Source organism: Montipora capricornis, chromosome 4 (genome assembly GCF_036669925.1).
Source record: "Montipora capricornis isolate CH-2021 chromosome 4, ASM3666992v2, whole genome shotgun sequence".
Classification (NCBI taxonomy): domain Eukaryota; kingdom Metazoa; phylum Cnidaria; class Anthozoa; order Scleractinia; family Acroporidae; genus Montipora; species Montipora capricornis.
The window spans coordinates 42,102,045-42,120,233 of record NC_090886.1 but is presented as its reverse complement, the minus strand read 5'-3'; the positions used below and the strand labels follow the sequence as shown (position 1 = coordinate 42,120,233).

The window sequence follows — 18,189 nt, the reverse complement described above, 5'->3', positions numbered from 1 at the left end:
TGGAGTTGACCGGAACACCTTATGGAATAGAGGACCTGTCATTTGGAACAAACTTGCTAAATTTCCAGAGAGCCTAACCAGTTTTAAAAATACTAATAGAAAATTACATGCCAACTTTGAGGTGTCGTAATTTAACAAAGAAGCTGTTGTTATTGTTAAGAAATCAAAAGACTTTATTTACTTTTGACTAATGTACCTGGCATATCTTATAAGTTTACTTCAAAAATCATATCATAGTTAAATATCACATTTGTAATTTTTTATTATCAGTGTTTGTATTTTTTGTATTTTGTAGTTATTTGTACATCGTAGGTCCACATCAGCCCTATGGCTGCCTTATTTTTAACCTACTTATCAAATTAAGTATGTATGTACAGGGGCACCCAACGACCAATTTGTTGTAAAATGTATTATTATACCCCAGTTAATGAAAATAAATGTTATTAAGGCATTTTCAGTCGTTTTTCAGTGTTGCTGGGAAAATATTATCTGTTCCTTTTTCCCAGCAAGACACACAAGAAATTTCCCAGCCAGCTAGATAAAATTGGTTGGTTTCCCAGCCAGCCGATCAAATTTATTTCCCAGCCAGGAATTCCGCGCGCTTTCAAATCCTTCGATCCAAAACGACCGAACAAAAGCGACAAAACCGGGACAAAACAGGTTTTTTCCGCAAGCGCAATCACTCTGACCAGCCGTCGTATGTTTGTGACTACTGTCTGGGAGAGGGAAGGGGTCCTGTTTTTTTTTTTTTTTTTTTTTTTTTTTTTTAAGTCGTCCTCAGTCTTCAGAGTTTCTACAGCCAGCTCGGGTTGAAATGCCAGAAAAAGTCAGTAATTCCCAGGCAAAACCTCTATCAATAACAAAATTTCCCAGCCAGCTCATCGAAACACCTGTATTTTTGCCAGCCAGCAAGATTGCTCTGGGGAACAGATAATGTGAGGAACAGATTCGCTGGGTGCCCCTGTATGTATCTCTAAAATGGTTTACGTTGCTTTGTTCCCCTACTCCCCAGTTAAAATTTTTTATGTTCCCTCGTTCCCCAATTAAAACCCCTGGGTAGGCCTTCTAATTGGACCTAAACAAAAGTTTTTAGGCTTAAGCATTAGTGAACGGTTAGGACTGTTTCTGTATTGGTAAAACAATCACTTGTGACTTGTGACCTGTGTTTTGTACCAGCTCCTCTCACGAGGGAAAGCGCTTTTATGGGGACATCGTTTTTGAGTGAACCTACAATCCGGGTCAAAAGACTTCGGGACACTTGTCAAATTTTGGGCGAAAAGTAGAGAATTTATTGTAAATATAATTCCATCGTTATATGAGCAAGGTGTGTTCTTCTTTCGCTTTTTTGGACAGGAAAAAGGTGAAACAAGACGCCTGGGTGGGGATGTGCCACTGGGACCCTCCAACGCTTAGCCTATACCAGAGCTAGTTTCAGCTGGATTTTGCTACCCTATACTAGAGTAAACTTCCCAAATCACTCCTATCCTAGAGTAGCTGTTTTCCAGAAACTGAGGTCACTAGTACAGTCTAAAGCAAAGCCAAAACAAAACCTTACACCACAATCACTTCTTTCTTAAAAAAAGATTTATTTATACTTGTCCAATAATATGCCAAGCACGTACGTACGCATTATCAAGACAATAAATTGTTTAATTTTAACCAGTATTAATACCACCGAGTTCCGTCTGAATCCCGATATTTGACAGTTAATAATATCCAGTAGCGTTTTATGATGGTCATCTATCAACGCTGTTGAGGCTGAGTCGTGAAAATTTAAACTTGCAATGTTCCTGTTCTATCACACTTAATAGACAAAATTGATTCAAAGGAGGCTTAGGTTAATAGCTCTTAGAGCAGACGAAGATCATTTGAAGGGTACTTTCTTCTGCGAATTCAGTCAGAGAACCAACAATTTGAAGGGATTCAGTGTGTGTGTTAGGAAGTCCGTGCGCAGACCTTTTCTGATTACCTTTCACACGAAAATAAAAAGAGACATGTATGTTGTATGTCCAACATGACAGTATAAAACCAAGAGCTTCGTGACAGGTAGGTGGCTAATTCCCATATTCGAGACTACAATGAAAATGATAAGCAAAATTAATGTTAGATGTGGTCGACCAGAGGCATCACACGTAAGAACAAACTCAACCTTGTCCCTAGGGCTTTTGGGCCCTGGGAACTAGGTTGGGACAAACTCGTGAACTCTACAAGGTATTGTCATCTTTGGCCAGAAAACAACCCCACAAAATCTGTGCTCTACCTTTTATTGCATAGCGAGTACGTAACCCCACAGAATTTTAAGGGATGAGACAGAGAGATTATGATTTATAGTGTTTAACCAAGTGAAGCACTTTTTCCTCAGTTCTTTTAATTAAGGTCTCGGTAAAGGTAAATTTGGGCATCTCGCTCAAGTTTTTGTTTTGTTTTGCAAATCTTGAACCGGTGGGCTTTAAAGTATATTTTCCCGAAAACAAAAACCGGAAAAGTTAATTTTAAAACAGCTAAAATCGCTTTTCTTTGTTTCCCGCCATTATCTGCACGCGAAAAAGGATTGACGTATGTCATGTCAATCACACATGAAAAGATCGGATGTCAATTGACAGCCTTCTCAGCCTTCACGCACTATCTGCTAGCTTAGCACGTGCCCGAACGCTGATTGGCTCAGCATAATTGTCTTTCATATTTTCAGCAGACCCTGAACTGCATGCGAAATTTTTTTTCTAGGGCTTAAAATTTTATATTGACGCCAAAATTACAACTTCTCGCTCCACCTGTCCAGCCGCGTTTTTAAGGTATCGCTACCAAATTTTCAGTTCTAATAGACGATTGTACTACCTCAAATACAGTGTGAGGAATTTTTCGTTTGTCTTTGAAGACTAATTTTATATGGCACTTTTTCTGCCCCAATTAAGTATGAGATGAGTTTCGACTTCGTTGCTTGATATCTTCTTCAATAGCCCTTGTGCGTGATGATGTCTGACAAGCTGATTTCAGCACCAAGCCTCGAATTCGAAAACCAAACTTGTAAATTTTAGCTTGATGATCGAGCTGAATCCCAAAGGAACAAACTTGTGAAGAAAACCCACGTGCAAACAGTATTGCATATCCAGAGGACATGAATAATTTTGTGCAAACGAGGCTTGGTGGTGAATTTTTGAGCATATAACGTCATCATGCACAAGGCCGTAAAAATATAAAAATTTCTCACAGGGCAGTGAAGGGCATTCATCTGTGACTATAATGAAAATAGATGTAACAAAGTGCATCTCTATGAAGGGACAGGAGCTTCTGCAGCAGACTCGGTAGTTCTATCATTATACCAAAAAACTAAAACTTCATTCAAATAATTCAATCTATTAGATTTAAGATAATGATATATAGTTTGACCCTATACAAAACAATTTTATTTTTCTGCGGACACCTCATTTTCCATTACCGAGACCTTAAGATCCCGAATGTTGGTCAACCTGTAATCCCCTGATGCTTAACTAACAGAGGCAACCGGTTAGTAAATATAGGCAACTGACACTTTCTTTTGCAAACTCTTGGTGGAGACTATGTCTTCCCTTGGCAATATTACCTTACAATAGCATTTTTTTAACCCTTTAACCCCATAAGACAAGGTAAAATCCATAAGGGTCTTTCACAGAGGGAAAGGGTTAATCCATTCACTCCTCAGGTGCTCTCGTAGATGACTGGTGACGTTTTAGTTTTTTTGGCAGAATACCGGTTGTATTAGAAAGCGGCAGTCCATCTCAGGGAGGGGAGGGGGGTGCACACCCGCTGCATCCTTCCCCTACATCGGCCCCTGCCAACATGGCCGCACTTTATTACAAATTATAATAAACAGTCATTGGTTTCTGTTTCATGATTGGTTTCTGTTTTCTGCTTGCATGATGCTGTAACCTTGTTCCAATGAAATAACTCAGGGTAAACCTCATGCATAAATACCAGGCAGTACATGGAAACCCAAAAACAGAAGACAAAAAATTTATAATTGATGCAGTCTTGAATCTTGTTTTGATCATCTTGTTGTCAGGACAGAAAAGACTGAAAACTGAAACAGGGAAAAAAATAAAGCATCATACCAGTCTCATTCATTTTGCTACTGAGGCATATTATACCAAACAAACTTAATGTGAAAACATGTGAAAATAAAAATTTATTTTGAATTACAGATTGTAAAGAATCTAAATGAGAATGATCACAAGATTTATTCAGACAGCAACTAAGGAGTTGTGAGGAAACCCTGGAAAGTTCAAATATACAATAATTAAAATTAACTTAACTAGTATACAAGGACAGGAAAGGAAAGGAAAGGAACTTTACTTTAGTGTCTAGTCGTTCTAGTGCTGGAATTCTAACTGGGGACACTGTATTTAAACTGAAATTAACAATTAACTCAAATCAAGTCAAATGTTGGTTTTTGAGGAGAGGGCAAAACTGCATGGAGTATGCAGAGTAGAGAACCAGCAAACTCAACCCACATACATGTATGACGCTTAGTCTGGAAATTGAAACCTGGGAGGCCAGTGCTCTCACCACTGTGCCATCCCTGCAGCTCATTGAGCTCACATGGGATGAAAAGGAAAGGAAAAGGAAAGGAACTTTATTCAAGTGTCTAGTTCTAGAGCTGGAGCACTAATTGGGGTTTTTGTGGAGAGGGGAAAACCGGAATACCCAAAGAAAAACCTCTCAGATTGGTGGGAGGCGATCGAGTGCTTTCACCACTGCGCCATCCCTGATGTAGTGTGTGAACTTGCAAGTAACCAGCTACCAGATAACTGCTTCATAACTCAGGTGGAGGAGCAGAGCAGCACAACTGCACGAGTATGAATCTCATTCAACTCTGGTTGTCTGGTCTCTCATAAATTCTTGGGAATGTATACAATTGTAATGAGGCAAGAGTTGAAATAGTGACAGGTTGTCTTTGTTGACTTTTAGAATAGTACTTCAGAGTTCAATGTAAGGTATTCTTCACAGCTTCAGGGGAACACACAAACCCAAAAAACTGATCTGCTTCCAACCGCCATAATTTCTAAAATGCATGACTGACTTGTCTAATTAGTTTTGAGGTAATTTGCATATAGGTTTGGCAACAAAAGTGATTTGACAAGTTGTTGAGTGCCTTTCTAGATATACATGTATTTATTTAGTAAACCGAGTGGCTTCATAGTTCAGTTGGTAGAGCATAGCACTAGCATCACAGAGGTCATGGGTTTGAATCCTGCCGTAGCCACCTGTATTTTTCAGGTGAGTACAGTGTATAAGAGACAAGAATAATTATTTTATTATTGCTTAATTGAATTGTCCAGATAAGGATCACTTTTTCTTTCACATGTCTGGTAGTTTGTATTATTAATGTATTACTATTATAAAGTACCTACTGTAAGCGAACCTAAGTCTGTACGCATTAGTTAATTAGTGGAATGTGTTACATGTAATCTTCACTGAGTTGATAGTATAAGAACATGACTGTGGTAGGGTACTGATGTATCGAGTGTAATTTTACTTAGTGTCACAGGGGCGGATTCAGGATGTTTCTGAGGAGGGGGTCCACCATAATGATTAAAGAATGGCATAACTGACTGGTGAAATTTTTTTTCTCTGAATACCAGTTGTAATAGAAAGCCGCATGTCATCCCAGGGGAGGGGGGTGTGCACCCCTGCACCCTCCCCCTAGATTTGCCGCTGTGTCAATAGAGTAAAGTTGTGTAATGTAGTGTACTCTTTTACATTAAATAAAAAATCATACAAAAAAACTTACTTTGTCTTTTAGCTGTTGGCATAGGCGTAAAGCTGCTCCAAAAAGCAACATAGCATCATTGAGTCTGGGAATTGAACAGTCCACCTGTCAACCAAAAAGATTTTGCTTGGGAAGGCAATAGGTGATTGTTGTAGGAAATATTACCAAAGTGCCTTAATGTATTTATTAATCTATAGTTACAGGATAACGTGACAACCTTTTTGATAGTGCAGCCCTACAATCTTGTTTTGCCGACTTCTTTTCAATGGAGAAATACCTACTACTTTCAAGACAGCTGGATCAGCTTGGAACAAATAGATGATGTCAAGGATGAAACAAGGAAAACAACAAACAAACCCAGCATGGCATTTTGACCAAATTTAAAGGGGCTAGGTCACGCTATTTTAGGTAATTTTGTTTCATTTTGTTAATTATGAGCTCTAAACGTCAAATTGGCAGAGCAAGAGTCTTTCATTTGCAAAATCACCGCCACATAACAACTGAGAATGATTTTCCAGCTTTGTAAATGACATTTTGATAAAGATTGATATAAATTTGAAAAAAGGTGGGCCGACGTTTTTCAAATTTAACCAAATTCAATCCACTTCAATCCTCTCCAGTTTTCTCCATCCATGTCCCTTCTTGGCTTCCCTGTGTTTTGTTAGAGTTCTTCTATACATGTAGTTTTGAACAGTTATTTTGATATTTTAGTTAATTCTATGACCATTCGATCAGTGCTGAAATTGCCTTAACTTGCGTGACCTAGCCCCTTTAAGGTAGTGAAAAGCTGCAGTTCGCTCTTTTGGTCTTGACAAAATGCGAGCCAGCGAGCCATGTGAGTTTTGCATTTATGTCTTGGCACCCATTTCAAATAGTGCTGATAAACAGTACTTAAGTCCAAGCACCCATTTTAAAACAGTTAGCTTTCAATAACTGAGAAGCTCGCATTTTGACTTGCATGGCTCGCTACTTTGTAGCTCACATATTATTATTGTACAACCTCAGCCCTTTCAGTGACATCACTTGACTGTGATTTCTTCATAAGTAAAAGAACTCAAAAACACCTCTAAGCAGTAGAAAAGAATGATAACCAACACTAGCTGTTACTGCCAATGTCAACATCAGTCCAACTGAGGATTCAACCCATGTTTCTTATTTCAGTGTAATAATCTCTTTTTTCTGCATGGGGAATTAATTCTTTAACTAGATATGTATATGTTGCAAATTTTACCTCAAAGTGACTTGCAATTTCCATCCACTTGCTGTTGTACTCACTAGTCAAGAAAAAGAGTACTTTCATTGATTTCACAAATTTTTCAATAGTTCTTTTCTGCAACTAAAGTATTTTAGGTTTTGTTTTGCACCTTTTAAGTGCAGGGATGGCACAGTGGTGAGAGCACTAACCATATTGCCTCCCACCAATGTTGCCTGGGTTTGATTTCCAGACTTAGCATCATATGCACAATACAATACAATACAATACATACTTTAATTAATAATATAATAATAATTCCATAGGGGCTTTTCAGGGCCAATGAAACACAATCAACATAATGACAGAACTGTTAAGAAACCACTTGGCTATTTACAAATGCGGCTGAGAAGTTGAACCAGGCACTACCAGGAACAAATTCAATGAGTGGTTGGAATGGGTCTTGAACCCAGGAACGCTGGATCTCAAGGCAAGCATCCTAACCACTAGGCGGCATGTACTGCCTCCTGTGTGGGATGAGTTTGTTGATTCTCTACTCTGCACCAAAAAGTTTTTCTCCGGGTACCCCAGTTTTCCCCTCTCCTAAGTTTTCCCTTGTCGCTTTCAGTTTACAGTGTCCCAGTAATTAGTGCTCCAGCACTAGAACGACTAGACACTTAAAGAAAGTCCTTTCCTTTCTTTCCTTTTTCTGCTCAACACAAACTAAATCAAGTCATTCTCTTGCCTGTCACTCATAAAAAATCAAGTGAAGCTATGATCCACACAGTTTAATTATAAGAACGCAATTTTAGCAATTGCATAGAGAAGCCTGAAAATTTGAGGACTTAAAGCAAGGTTTGAACCAGTGATCTCGCGAATCATGCCGGTGCGATGCTCTAACCAACTGAGCTGATGATGGGAGCTGGTCATTTGTGGACCCACAGCCTCTGCGAGGCTGGTGCAATGCAGGCTTTTAGCCAGGCGGCCGTCCAGCCGTCCAAACGACGGCCAGTTCTCAGAAATGGGAGATTTTCGACGGCCTGTTTTGGGCGGCCATTTACGAGCTTCTGTGCTTAATGTAACAAAACAGTGTCTATAAATTAATAAAACTTACATTTCTTTTTGCTCTCAAGAGTTGTTTTAGTATTTTTCTTCTATATTAACACTTTTTTAGCGAGTTTCCTTTCTGTTTTGATCAATTGAATCAAAGTTGAGCGAAGCGATTTCACAGGCAAAGCCACTGTTCAGTGATATTGACTTACCAAGTCGTCCCCAGGCTACTTTGCTGGCTGCTATAAATAAATACGCACGTTGGAGATTATTTATGAGGATATGAGTCAAAGATCATGCGCCTTCCAACTCGGTAAGACGATCTCACGGCTGCAAATGTTATTGTAATCGCTTGATTGTATTCTGCTCTGTTCAAGCGAAATCTGGCGGGCATTACAACAAAATAGCCAATCATCCAATCATCGTAATATTGCTTTAGGAATACTAATAGTAGGTGAATAGTTAAAGATTGTAGTACCAGAATGCAGTTCGACCAACAAAGCCACGCATATCCGTTCTTTCGTGTAAATCATGGCTTGACAACTTCAAATTTTTATCACTCTTCATAACAACTGGAGTTCCTATCTCAAATATAATTCAATGTTAAACAAGGTAAGTTGAGGAAAGGATAGCTTAGTAAAATTATCAAAGAAAAACAGCGGTTTAATAGGTAAATTGAAAGACGTTTACAGCTGTCAGAATCGCGGAAATCGCTTCAATTTTTCAAAATTTTCTGGGGGAGCATGCCCCCAGACCCCCCTAGGAGCATGGCGCCGCATGGCGCCGCAGCTATGTGGGCCGAAGGCCCACATAAAATTTGGACTCCCACTTTCAAAATCCTGGCTAAAAGCCTGGTGCAATGCTCTACCAACTAGACTATGAAGCCACTCCAGTTGGAAGCAGGTCAATTTGTTGAGCTCATGTGTTTCAATCTGTGAAAGGACTCAATGAATGAAATTAATAAATGTATGTATTTGAAGAGTGGGTTATAGAGTATCCATCACTGTCTTAAATGTAGTCCAGTCTAGAGGTTGTAAATTACCAGTATTTTCTGATATTAGGGACCTTCTTATAAATAATAAGGCTTTCCCTTTTCTCCAGCAGAACATAAAATTAATGAACTTCAATGAGAAGGTGCTGATCTTTGTTTTGATACGACTCAAAGTAATAATTGCTTAAAATTATTGTGAAATCCAACTTACAACGTTTGTCCAATTGGATCGTTGTCCTGGAGTTGTTTCTTCAGAAGAGTTGAAAATAAAGAATATTAATAAATTATTATTTTATTGTTAAGCAGCTAATAATAAATTGACTACAACCTTAAAGAACAGAGGAGTACTACACTTACAGAGCCTTGTGGAGGAACTGGAAGTGTGGTTAAAGTGTAGACTGACAAAAGAAGCTTCTCACTGTTAACACAAAAGTATGCAACAATATCCTCTGGCATACCAGGCTTGAACACCCTCTGAAAGAAATTAACTCTGTAAGCAGGAAATGTTACAATCATATCGGCAAATACTTAACACAGGTCAACAACCAGGCCCAAGTGGAAGCGGGGCAAAACCAGAAGTTTCAACCATTGGCGATTGGAAACTGCATACAGTGGTTGGTAATTTACAGCAAATCAGCTCAGGTTACCTAGTACTTAGTATATGCACACAAAACATGGGCAACAGCCGTGGGGGAAGATTGTTTCGATGCTTTTAACTATTGCATGAAATGCTCACTCTCCAACTGAAAAAGGCCGCTTCAAAAACCCTGGGTTTACACATGTAGAAGATCATGATAGGTATGTGCAGGGAAAACAACTTGCTGTTCAAAATTTTTTAAACCAGTTCAAGTTTGATTTCCTTTTTCAGATTATGATGAATATTAGGTCTGCAAAGAAAAATCAAAATCAAGCTAGTTTGAAACACTTTAAACCAGGAAAAATTTTGAACCACAACATAATAATAATAATTTCTAAAAACTGCAATATAGATATCAAATTTCCAGTATTTTCATTGGCTTGCCGTATACAGGCTATCAGTTCATATACCTGCTGTATAGTACCTAATATTATGGTCAAGGAATGCATCAGCAAAAAAGCGAACTGAAAACACTTTAATTTGCAGCTCTGAGAAAAAATGGCTAACAAAACCCCTTTTGGACCGGAATTGACCGAGGCAGAAATCAATGCTTTAGTTGACAACACTATCCCGGGAACATCATGGAGTTTTTAATAAAACTGTACAATATTATTATTCTACTTGGGCTTGCTGGATATAAAATAATTATAACCAACTCAGTGCTATGTGCCTCATTGGTTTAATCTATCTCTTCATATCCAGTGTGGCCAAGTAGAATAATAATTGATAATTATACAAAGGCTGACAATGGGTGATAGACTGCTTCTATGTGTTAATTTTAACTTCGTTAAATGATACGTATGTTTTTTTTTATAAGTTCTGCATTAAAACAACTTAAAATTCAAGAATCATGTTTAAAGTTACATGTACCTGGTTTCCGGAAGTCAACATATCTAATACTGTTGTTTTATCAGGCAGAGATAATCTGGATTTCCCTCTAGTTAAAAAACTTGTTATTTCTTCAACAACCTGGGAAAACAATATTTAAATGCAAAACCAGGGCATGAGCTAAGAACTCCCTCATTGCATGACTTGTATTATAATAAAATAGAGCTCACTTACATGTAACCTGTATTGTAAAAGGTACAGATGGTTGAAAATTGTTCTTCAAAATAAACAAGGATGTCACAAAACAATCACTTAACACGACGTACAAAGTACCCTATTCACTCAAGTAAATGCTGCATCATTAATTAAATTTTGAGCATGTCCGATGCAGCTGTTATTTAAGGGCAGCATTTACAAACTCATATTTCTCAAATTACCGACAAAATGGTGCATCATTTGTAAAATAATGCTATTTAAAATAGAAACACATTAAAAGTTCCAATGTCTCGCATAAATACAATCATGATTGTCAATGTTCAGAGAATTAACTGTGTACATGTTTTTTTTTCTCACAATCCTTGAATAAAAACCGCATTGTTCTGATTGGATGCGATGTTTATTGGTATTTTTCCTTCTATCTGCAGCATTGATTCAAGGGTGGCGTGACAAAGGTTAAAAAATTATAGTACAACACAAATAAGGGAATTGTATTTAATATCTGACCATATATCGGCCAACTAATCTGTGTGGGCACTGGCTAATGAATTGACTGCCACCCTCCTAAATAATGCATCAGCTGGAAAATAAGCAAAGTGTTGGCCTTCCACAAATTGACTCAAATTAATTTAAGTACGTCATATACTGTAATAATATTAAGCTACAAATGTATGCATCCCATCTTTCAAGTCATCAATTTGAAAATGCCATGATCAAAATCAACATACATGTACCAGCATTGCAGAAGTTTGGGGATTATGCATCGCATAATAGATACCTAATTGAAAGAGAGAAATGATCTTAATGCACTTATCTGTGGACAATTATTTAAGCAATAACTGCTTAAATTGTCAATTATAGACACCTGAAAATTTCAGGTGGCTCCAGCAGGATTTGAACCCATGACCACTGCGACGCCAGTGCAATGCTCTGCCAACTGAGTTACTGTTACTGTATGAAGCCACATTGTTGGTAGCATGTCAATTGGTTGGACACCTAAGTGATTGATTTATTATTCACCTTGCTGACTTCTTGTCCTGATGAGCAACTGCAATTTCTTTTAGTTTCTTTGATTTTCTCTATGGCAAGTTGCAAGTAGTTGATAGCATCTTGAATCTAATCAATTTTGAAACGATAATAATAATTATTATAACATTATGTACACGTTGCAGGTCATTTTGTTCCTTAGGTTAATTTGCAACCAAACTAGGCGATTTTGTTTCAACCTAGGTCAACTTATTTCGACCTAGATCAAGTTGTTTCAGCCTGGGTCAATTTGGGCCAGGTTCAAAACACAGGTCACAGTGACCTGTGTTTTGTACCTGTGTTTAATGTACCTTCCCCAAGGTCAAACAACTTGATCTAGGTTGAAACAAGTTGACCTAGGTAATGAAATAAAATGGCCTAGTTTGGTTGCAAACTAACCTTATAAGGAACAAAATGACCTACAACATACATGCTGCACACACATCAAGAAAAATCTGGAAAACTGACCATGTCATCAAAATCCTCCTCAACACAATAAAAATTCATTCTGAGGCTACCATAAAGTACTTTAAATTGAGACTGTAGACATGAATAACGCAGAATAACACAGTTTTTTGATTAAAGGATTTTTTCCTCCTGCATTGATGTCTTTGCCTGAGAGTCACTATGCAATAAATTTTCCTTAAGATGTTAGCATGTTGATGTTAGGAGTAATCAATACAATCATGTACGTATTAAATAATTATTTTCAAAATCAAACTGGGTTATTTCTCCTATGGTATGTATGATGTGCATATCAGCACAACAAGTATTATTTGCCACTCTACTTGAGAAAACAATTAGAAAAAGTGATGTTGCTATAACTCCTATTTTCATGCAGATCCCTGTGTTCTTTCAATACCTGCTTTAATTTCCATGGTGATTGTTCTTGGATGAATACACGGAATCCAGAGCTTGAGGCTTTGGGTATTTTAAATTTGAGATCCTACATAAATTATATAAGAACCAAAATGTCTAATCACAGCTCAAACTAAAAAAAATCCAGTTTCAATTTTACAATTGAGTTGCAAGTTTGCACATTTTAGTTTTAAGTTGCAGAGAGTATTAAATGTCATCGTGGTTCATTGTGCTGTATTATATTTCCAGTGGTTTAACAAAACTACATGTATGAACTTGCAATACACAATGTTTAAAGAAACTGCTGCAAATGGCATATGATCGAGGGAATGTGGTGGTGCAAGTAATTATGGCACGGCTATTCTGGGGCTGGGGCCCGTAAGGGGTGAGGAATGAGGGATGATTAGATCTGGGTTAGGGTTGGGGTATCAGTCTAACCCTACCCCAGACCTTATCACCTGTAACCCCCTATAAACCCCTACCCCTCACTCCCCATCCCTGGAATAGACATGTATGCTGATATAAAATTTCACTTCAATTTTGCCCCATATCTTCAGATTGAAACAAAATTCATAACAAGAAACAATAATGATTTTCTACTTTCTTTTAATTATATATTTTAGCAAAAGTAGCGGCAAAGTGCCAAATGATAACCCTTTTATTTTGAAATTGCTATGAAGAAAACTGGCGGCAAATTTGCGACTCCTCCAGAAATTTTTGCAAAAAGGAAGAATTCAGTTGCAAAAACAACTGTATTGGTCATAATTTTGAGCCCTGCTAATATTCCCAGAGTAAGGTTACGTATTATAAATATAAAGCAAAATAAGAGGTTTGTCTAACGTATCTCTAATACTAGTAACCAATATTAAATTAATATCATTAATATACACATTTTGTGGTAAAATTTCTTGTTAATAATGCCTAAACTCCACAAAATCTGTTTGGTTTTAGCTTCCATTATTACTTTCTCTTTAAATGAGCAAGTACAACAAAGAGAGAGAGATGAGATGGTGGTAGATAGAGAATTCTCATGGTTTCTTGACAAGCAACAGCCTGCTGTTTAATAGCTGTTGATGAAACCACAAACTCAATTGCTCCATTTGAAATTTTACCTTTTCCCTACATGTAGGGATGCTCATCACATATCATGTTACAGTGAAACCAAGGGAATATGATAACCAATTGCTCATGAAATATAATAACTGCATCGGTGAGACAAATGTAAATCAACTTACAAAACTTATTAATAATTCATGATGGGAAAACAAAAGAAATTTTTTTCTAATCAAGATCTGTATATCTGATGCAGATTTCTCTTTTCGATTTTCCCTGTTACATGTAAAATGTCTTAAATCACCAAAAATACCTAGTGTACAGTAACACTTAAAATAATGCTGACGTTCAATACCGTAAGTCATATATTTATATAATAGACAATATTCATGTCAGATCTGTATCACAATTACAAACTCTTAACTTCGCCTGAAGTTGTAAATCTGATACATATCTGCCACTCATATTGTGTATATTACAAGTATTACATGTACAAAATAGCTAGGTCTTAGATGTATCGCTTGTGTTTTTCCCCCGAAAGGAACAAACTCAACTTACAGCTTTTGATATATTTTCCCCCTCTACAGCAACATAGCCTTTTAGTGTATCACTACTGCAAGGCAAAACAAGAGAAAGGAATTGGAAGAGAACATAATTTTTCTGCAATGTGATCACTTCCTAGAAAGGTACAATTATGTAACTGACATGTTAAAAAAAGTGCATAATCATCATCATCATCATCATCATGATTATTACTATTATTATTATTATTATTATTATTATTATTATTATTATTATTATTATTATTATTGGAGTGATGATATCACAATAAAATAATTATTTTATTGTGATATCATTATTACAAAATTGTCAGTACATATTAAACATTTACTGACAATATATTGATTATACAAGCACACGTGCAGAGTGAAAACATAGTTTGTTGCAGTTTCCCTAATTTCACTCCCACTGCCACTTATACATGTGGATTTTACTTCGTCTAATGCCAGGTGGTGGCCCCCTCAGGCCTTAAAGGGTTAACAAAATCACAAGTATAGATTAAAGTAGATTAGGGCAAGAACTACAGCTGTAGATACCTATGGCTTGACCAAACACAATTACAGCAAAACCACTTGTTGGCAAATGCCATAACCCCCACGGAATAAAATGTAGACACTTACTTTGGAGTGGAGAGCATGAAGTAATCTTGTGTTTTAATGTCCCCTACATTAACAAGAAAAGGGGAAAGGAACATGTTTCATCATTCTCTGCATTAAGGTCCATCTTGGAATTATATAGTATTACACACCTATCCAATGACAGAAAATATTATTTGCACCTTAACCTATTCACACCTTAAACAGTACCCTAGGATGCCTTCCACTAATGAGTAAAATCGTCTGGCGTTAGACAGAGTAAAATCTATTAAGGATGGTGCCTACTATTGTTATTGCGCATACGTTCTGCACATCTCGAGATACTCGGATTTCCAGTATCGGTGATGCTTTAATACTGACACAGCGATATTTTTCCGCGGTTTAAAACTATCCGGAGAAAGTATATCTTAGTAAGTACTCTTGGTATCGAAAAAGAAAATTGGGGGTAACCATGCATTTTTGAGAGATAATTAAGCTTTAATTTGATAAAGAACACCATACATTGCTTTGTATCTCTCTTTACAAACATTATTCATCAATTATCTTTGGAAAATGCGTGGTTACCCCAATTTTCTTTTTCAATTTCAATAACACTTGTTAAGATCTACAATTCCTGCATAATCATAAACTGGGGCAAAAATACCTTTGAATTAGTTGGCACAATCTGTAAGTGTCAGGAGTCAATGGTTTAAGTCTCAGATGCAAGAAGTAATTCTGTTCCCTCACTGTTAGTGATAACTTTTCTAACAACTAGAAATAGCTTTGGTCAAATTTCAATGAGGCTGTTAACCCACTTGACTCCCTAAGGGCTGTTTGAAAGGTTTCAACATTTGACCAACATTCATTCAACAAAAGGTGAACAGATACAGTGTTGGGCAAATGTTGGATGGAAAAACAAAGTTGTGTGGAGGCCATTCAACTGGTTCCAACACTGAGCCAACAAAAGAACCAACACTTTCACCAAATTTGATGGCGAGGAACTAAGAACTAGAAATCAGTCTTTCTCTCGTCCAGATAAACTACGCTATATTGACTTTTGCAGCCTGATGTGAGCATGCGTGTGTTCTACAATATTATTGTAGTAAAAAAGGTTGCTGTTATTCATCGTGGTGAAGTACAATAATGATAAAGACTTCTCGTTTGTCTCGTGATGTGGTCACTTGTGATGTAGATTGCAACGTTTAGACTGCATACTGCTAGTCTTCTTCAGGCAATGAGGTCGAACGGTTACGCGTCACCTTTTAAGCAAGATGCTCTGCTGTGATTGGAAATGCACCAATCACAACTGCTGAAAACCAACCAATCACCGCGGAGCATCCTGCTTAAAAGGTGACGCGTAACCAGTCAACCTCATCGCCTGATGAAGACCAGCTGTATGTAGTCGAAATGTCGCGATCTACATCACAAGTGACCACATCATGAGACAAACGAGAATTTATTATTATTGTACAATATTATTATTGTTGAACAGACTGTTCAAACAACCTCAACACCATTCAACATTTTTGAGGACAAAGGAAAAGTTGAATCAATGTCGAATGAAAGTTTAAACCGATTTAAACTTGATTCAATACACTTTCAACATTTTTTACGCTTTCAACAATGTTGGACGACCTGTTCAAATGCACTGAAAATTTGATTCAACAAAGTGTTGAATGCATGTTGAAGCAAATGTTGAAAACATTTCAACAGGCATTTAATCTGTGTTATGTCTAAGTTCCTTCATCAAAAAGCAGCTGAATGTGTTGTTGTTCCGAGCCATTACAAGGTCACTTCCCAGTAACAACATTTCTTTATACATTGTACATCTGGCTGACAATCCAAAGCAAATTTCTTCTAGCTATCAGGCACCAGTTGTTCTAAGGGTGGACAGTGCTATCTACTGGATAAAATTAATCACTTTCCACTGCCAGTGGATAACTCAATTGGTTTTGCTAATACATCTTTCCGCTGGATAGTGATTTATCCGGTGGATAGCGTTATGCACCTTTTGAACAACTGAGGCCTGTGGACAATAACAATCATGAGAACATTTCCATGGATAAACTAATCTTCAGATAGGAAGAGTAAACTGCCATTTTAACCTTGTGTTTCTCCTGTGGATCCTTTCAAATTTGTACTTGAGAGTTTCAAACATTTTGAACACTCCTAGAAGAAAAATCAGAAAATTACGAATATGAAATTGAACATACGATAAATTTTGCTAAGAACGAGTTCTTCCTCACACTTGTGTCCGGAAAAGTACGTAATTAGAATTGCAAACCCAATTTTGACATCCAGCACTTTAGCGTCCTATTAAACCTTTGACGTCCAAACCGGCCTAAACCAGCCAGACTTAATTAGTATTTTACTCTGTCTAACACCAGATGATTTTACTCGTCAATGGGGAACCCCTGGGAGTCAATGGATTAATCACTCACTGAAAAACAATGTCCCCATTGACCCCTGAGAGTGACACTTCACAGATTTTTCCGTCTAATGCCAGATTCATGATTTTACTCGTCAGTTGGCGGGGGCATCCTAGGGCATTTGAGGTGTGAATGGGCCAAGTCTAAGTCTTTGCTACCTAGTTCCAACAATAAGGTAAGGGTAAAGGTTAGCAGTTTATCCTTACTTGAGCACCATTTGGATGACATTCGTTGTCTGTATTCCAAGACATGAGTGATTTTGAAGTTGGAGAAAAAAACAAGGGGACACTTTGTGACAACTGAAATCCACATGCATCTAATTACGTGTATTTTGATACTGGGGGGACCTCGCCAAATTTTCGAGGACGTAGGGGAAGAGAGGGGGGAAGTTAATTTAGGGAGTGTTAAGTTCTATAAGGTCCAATTTTCAGGGGGGGGGGAGGGAAAGGGGGGTCAATGATAGAAGGGTTGATGGAAAAAAAATATGTAGATTTTAGATCTCCAGGAGTTGACATCTCTGCTACAAAGTCAAAAGTTGGACTGTGACAGATTTGAACTTACTTTAAACCATTAACTCATGAACTTTCCCCCACTGATAAGTCGCATATTGTCCAACGTCAAGACAGAGCATTAAGTCTCATTCACCGGAGTCAATGAGTGAGTTAATTAAGAGGTGTTACAATCTTGCTTTTTTTATCTTATATGATACAGAACGAGACACTTGCAGCCAATAACACTGTATTAAACTCACCTGAAGAATAGAACCAAGTTGGGTCAAAACTTTTGGTACATGTTCCCTTAGCAGCCATTCAAATTCCAGCCTCTTTTTCAAAATAAAACGATAAATCCAAACATGTTTTAATGCGTAAAGGTTTCTCTATCATCACCTTGTTGTTTGTATCTGAAGGACGTTATATTTCTTACCAGGACTCTGATGTCTTCTTCTTCTTCTGCTGCTGCCATTTTGAACATCTTGAGCCCGCGATTTGTAAACATTTCAAATTAGTTTCCAGATCCCTCAAATTTT

At 37.4% G+C, this 18,189-nt stretch overlaps 1 protein-coding gene across 3 annotated transcripts; it reads right to left on the bottom strand.

Annotated features, from left to right (window-relative positions):
• Positions 1–3,857: 3,857 nt before the first annotated feature.
• Positions 3,858–18,139, bottom strand: LOC138046994 (protein rogdi homolog). Of its 3 annotated transcripts, XM_068893650.1 has the most exons (14): positions 18,087–18,137; positions 17,914–17,985; positions 16,839–16,902; positions 14,779–14,821; positions 14,156–14,210; positions 12,549–12,632; positions 11,681–11,776; positions 10,487–10,585; positions 9,337–9,453; positions 9,191–9,228; positions 8,201–8,230; positions 6,978–7,020; positions 5,768–5,851; positions 3,858–4,057 (listed from the first exon to the last, which is right to left on the bottom strand). In XM_068893650.1, exons 1-14 carry the CDS (start codon positions 18,132–18,134, stop codon positions 4,025–4,027), a joined length of 906 nt encoding a protein of 301 aa, XP_068749751.1. In that variant the 5' UTR covers positions 18,135–18,137; the 3' UTR covers positions 3,858–4,024. The 3 variants fall into 3 exon arrangements, 2 of the variants coding, with proteins under 2 accessions (XP_068749751.1, XP_068749752.1); XM_068893651.1 differs by lacking the exon at positions 8,201–8,230 and having other exon boundaries at positions 18,087–18,139; XR_011131760.1 differs by lacking the exons at positions 3,858–4,057; positions 8,201–8,230 and adding an exon at positions 8,467–8,569.
• Between the last annotated feature and the right edge of the window lie 50 nt (positions 18,140–18,189).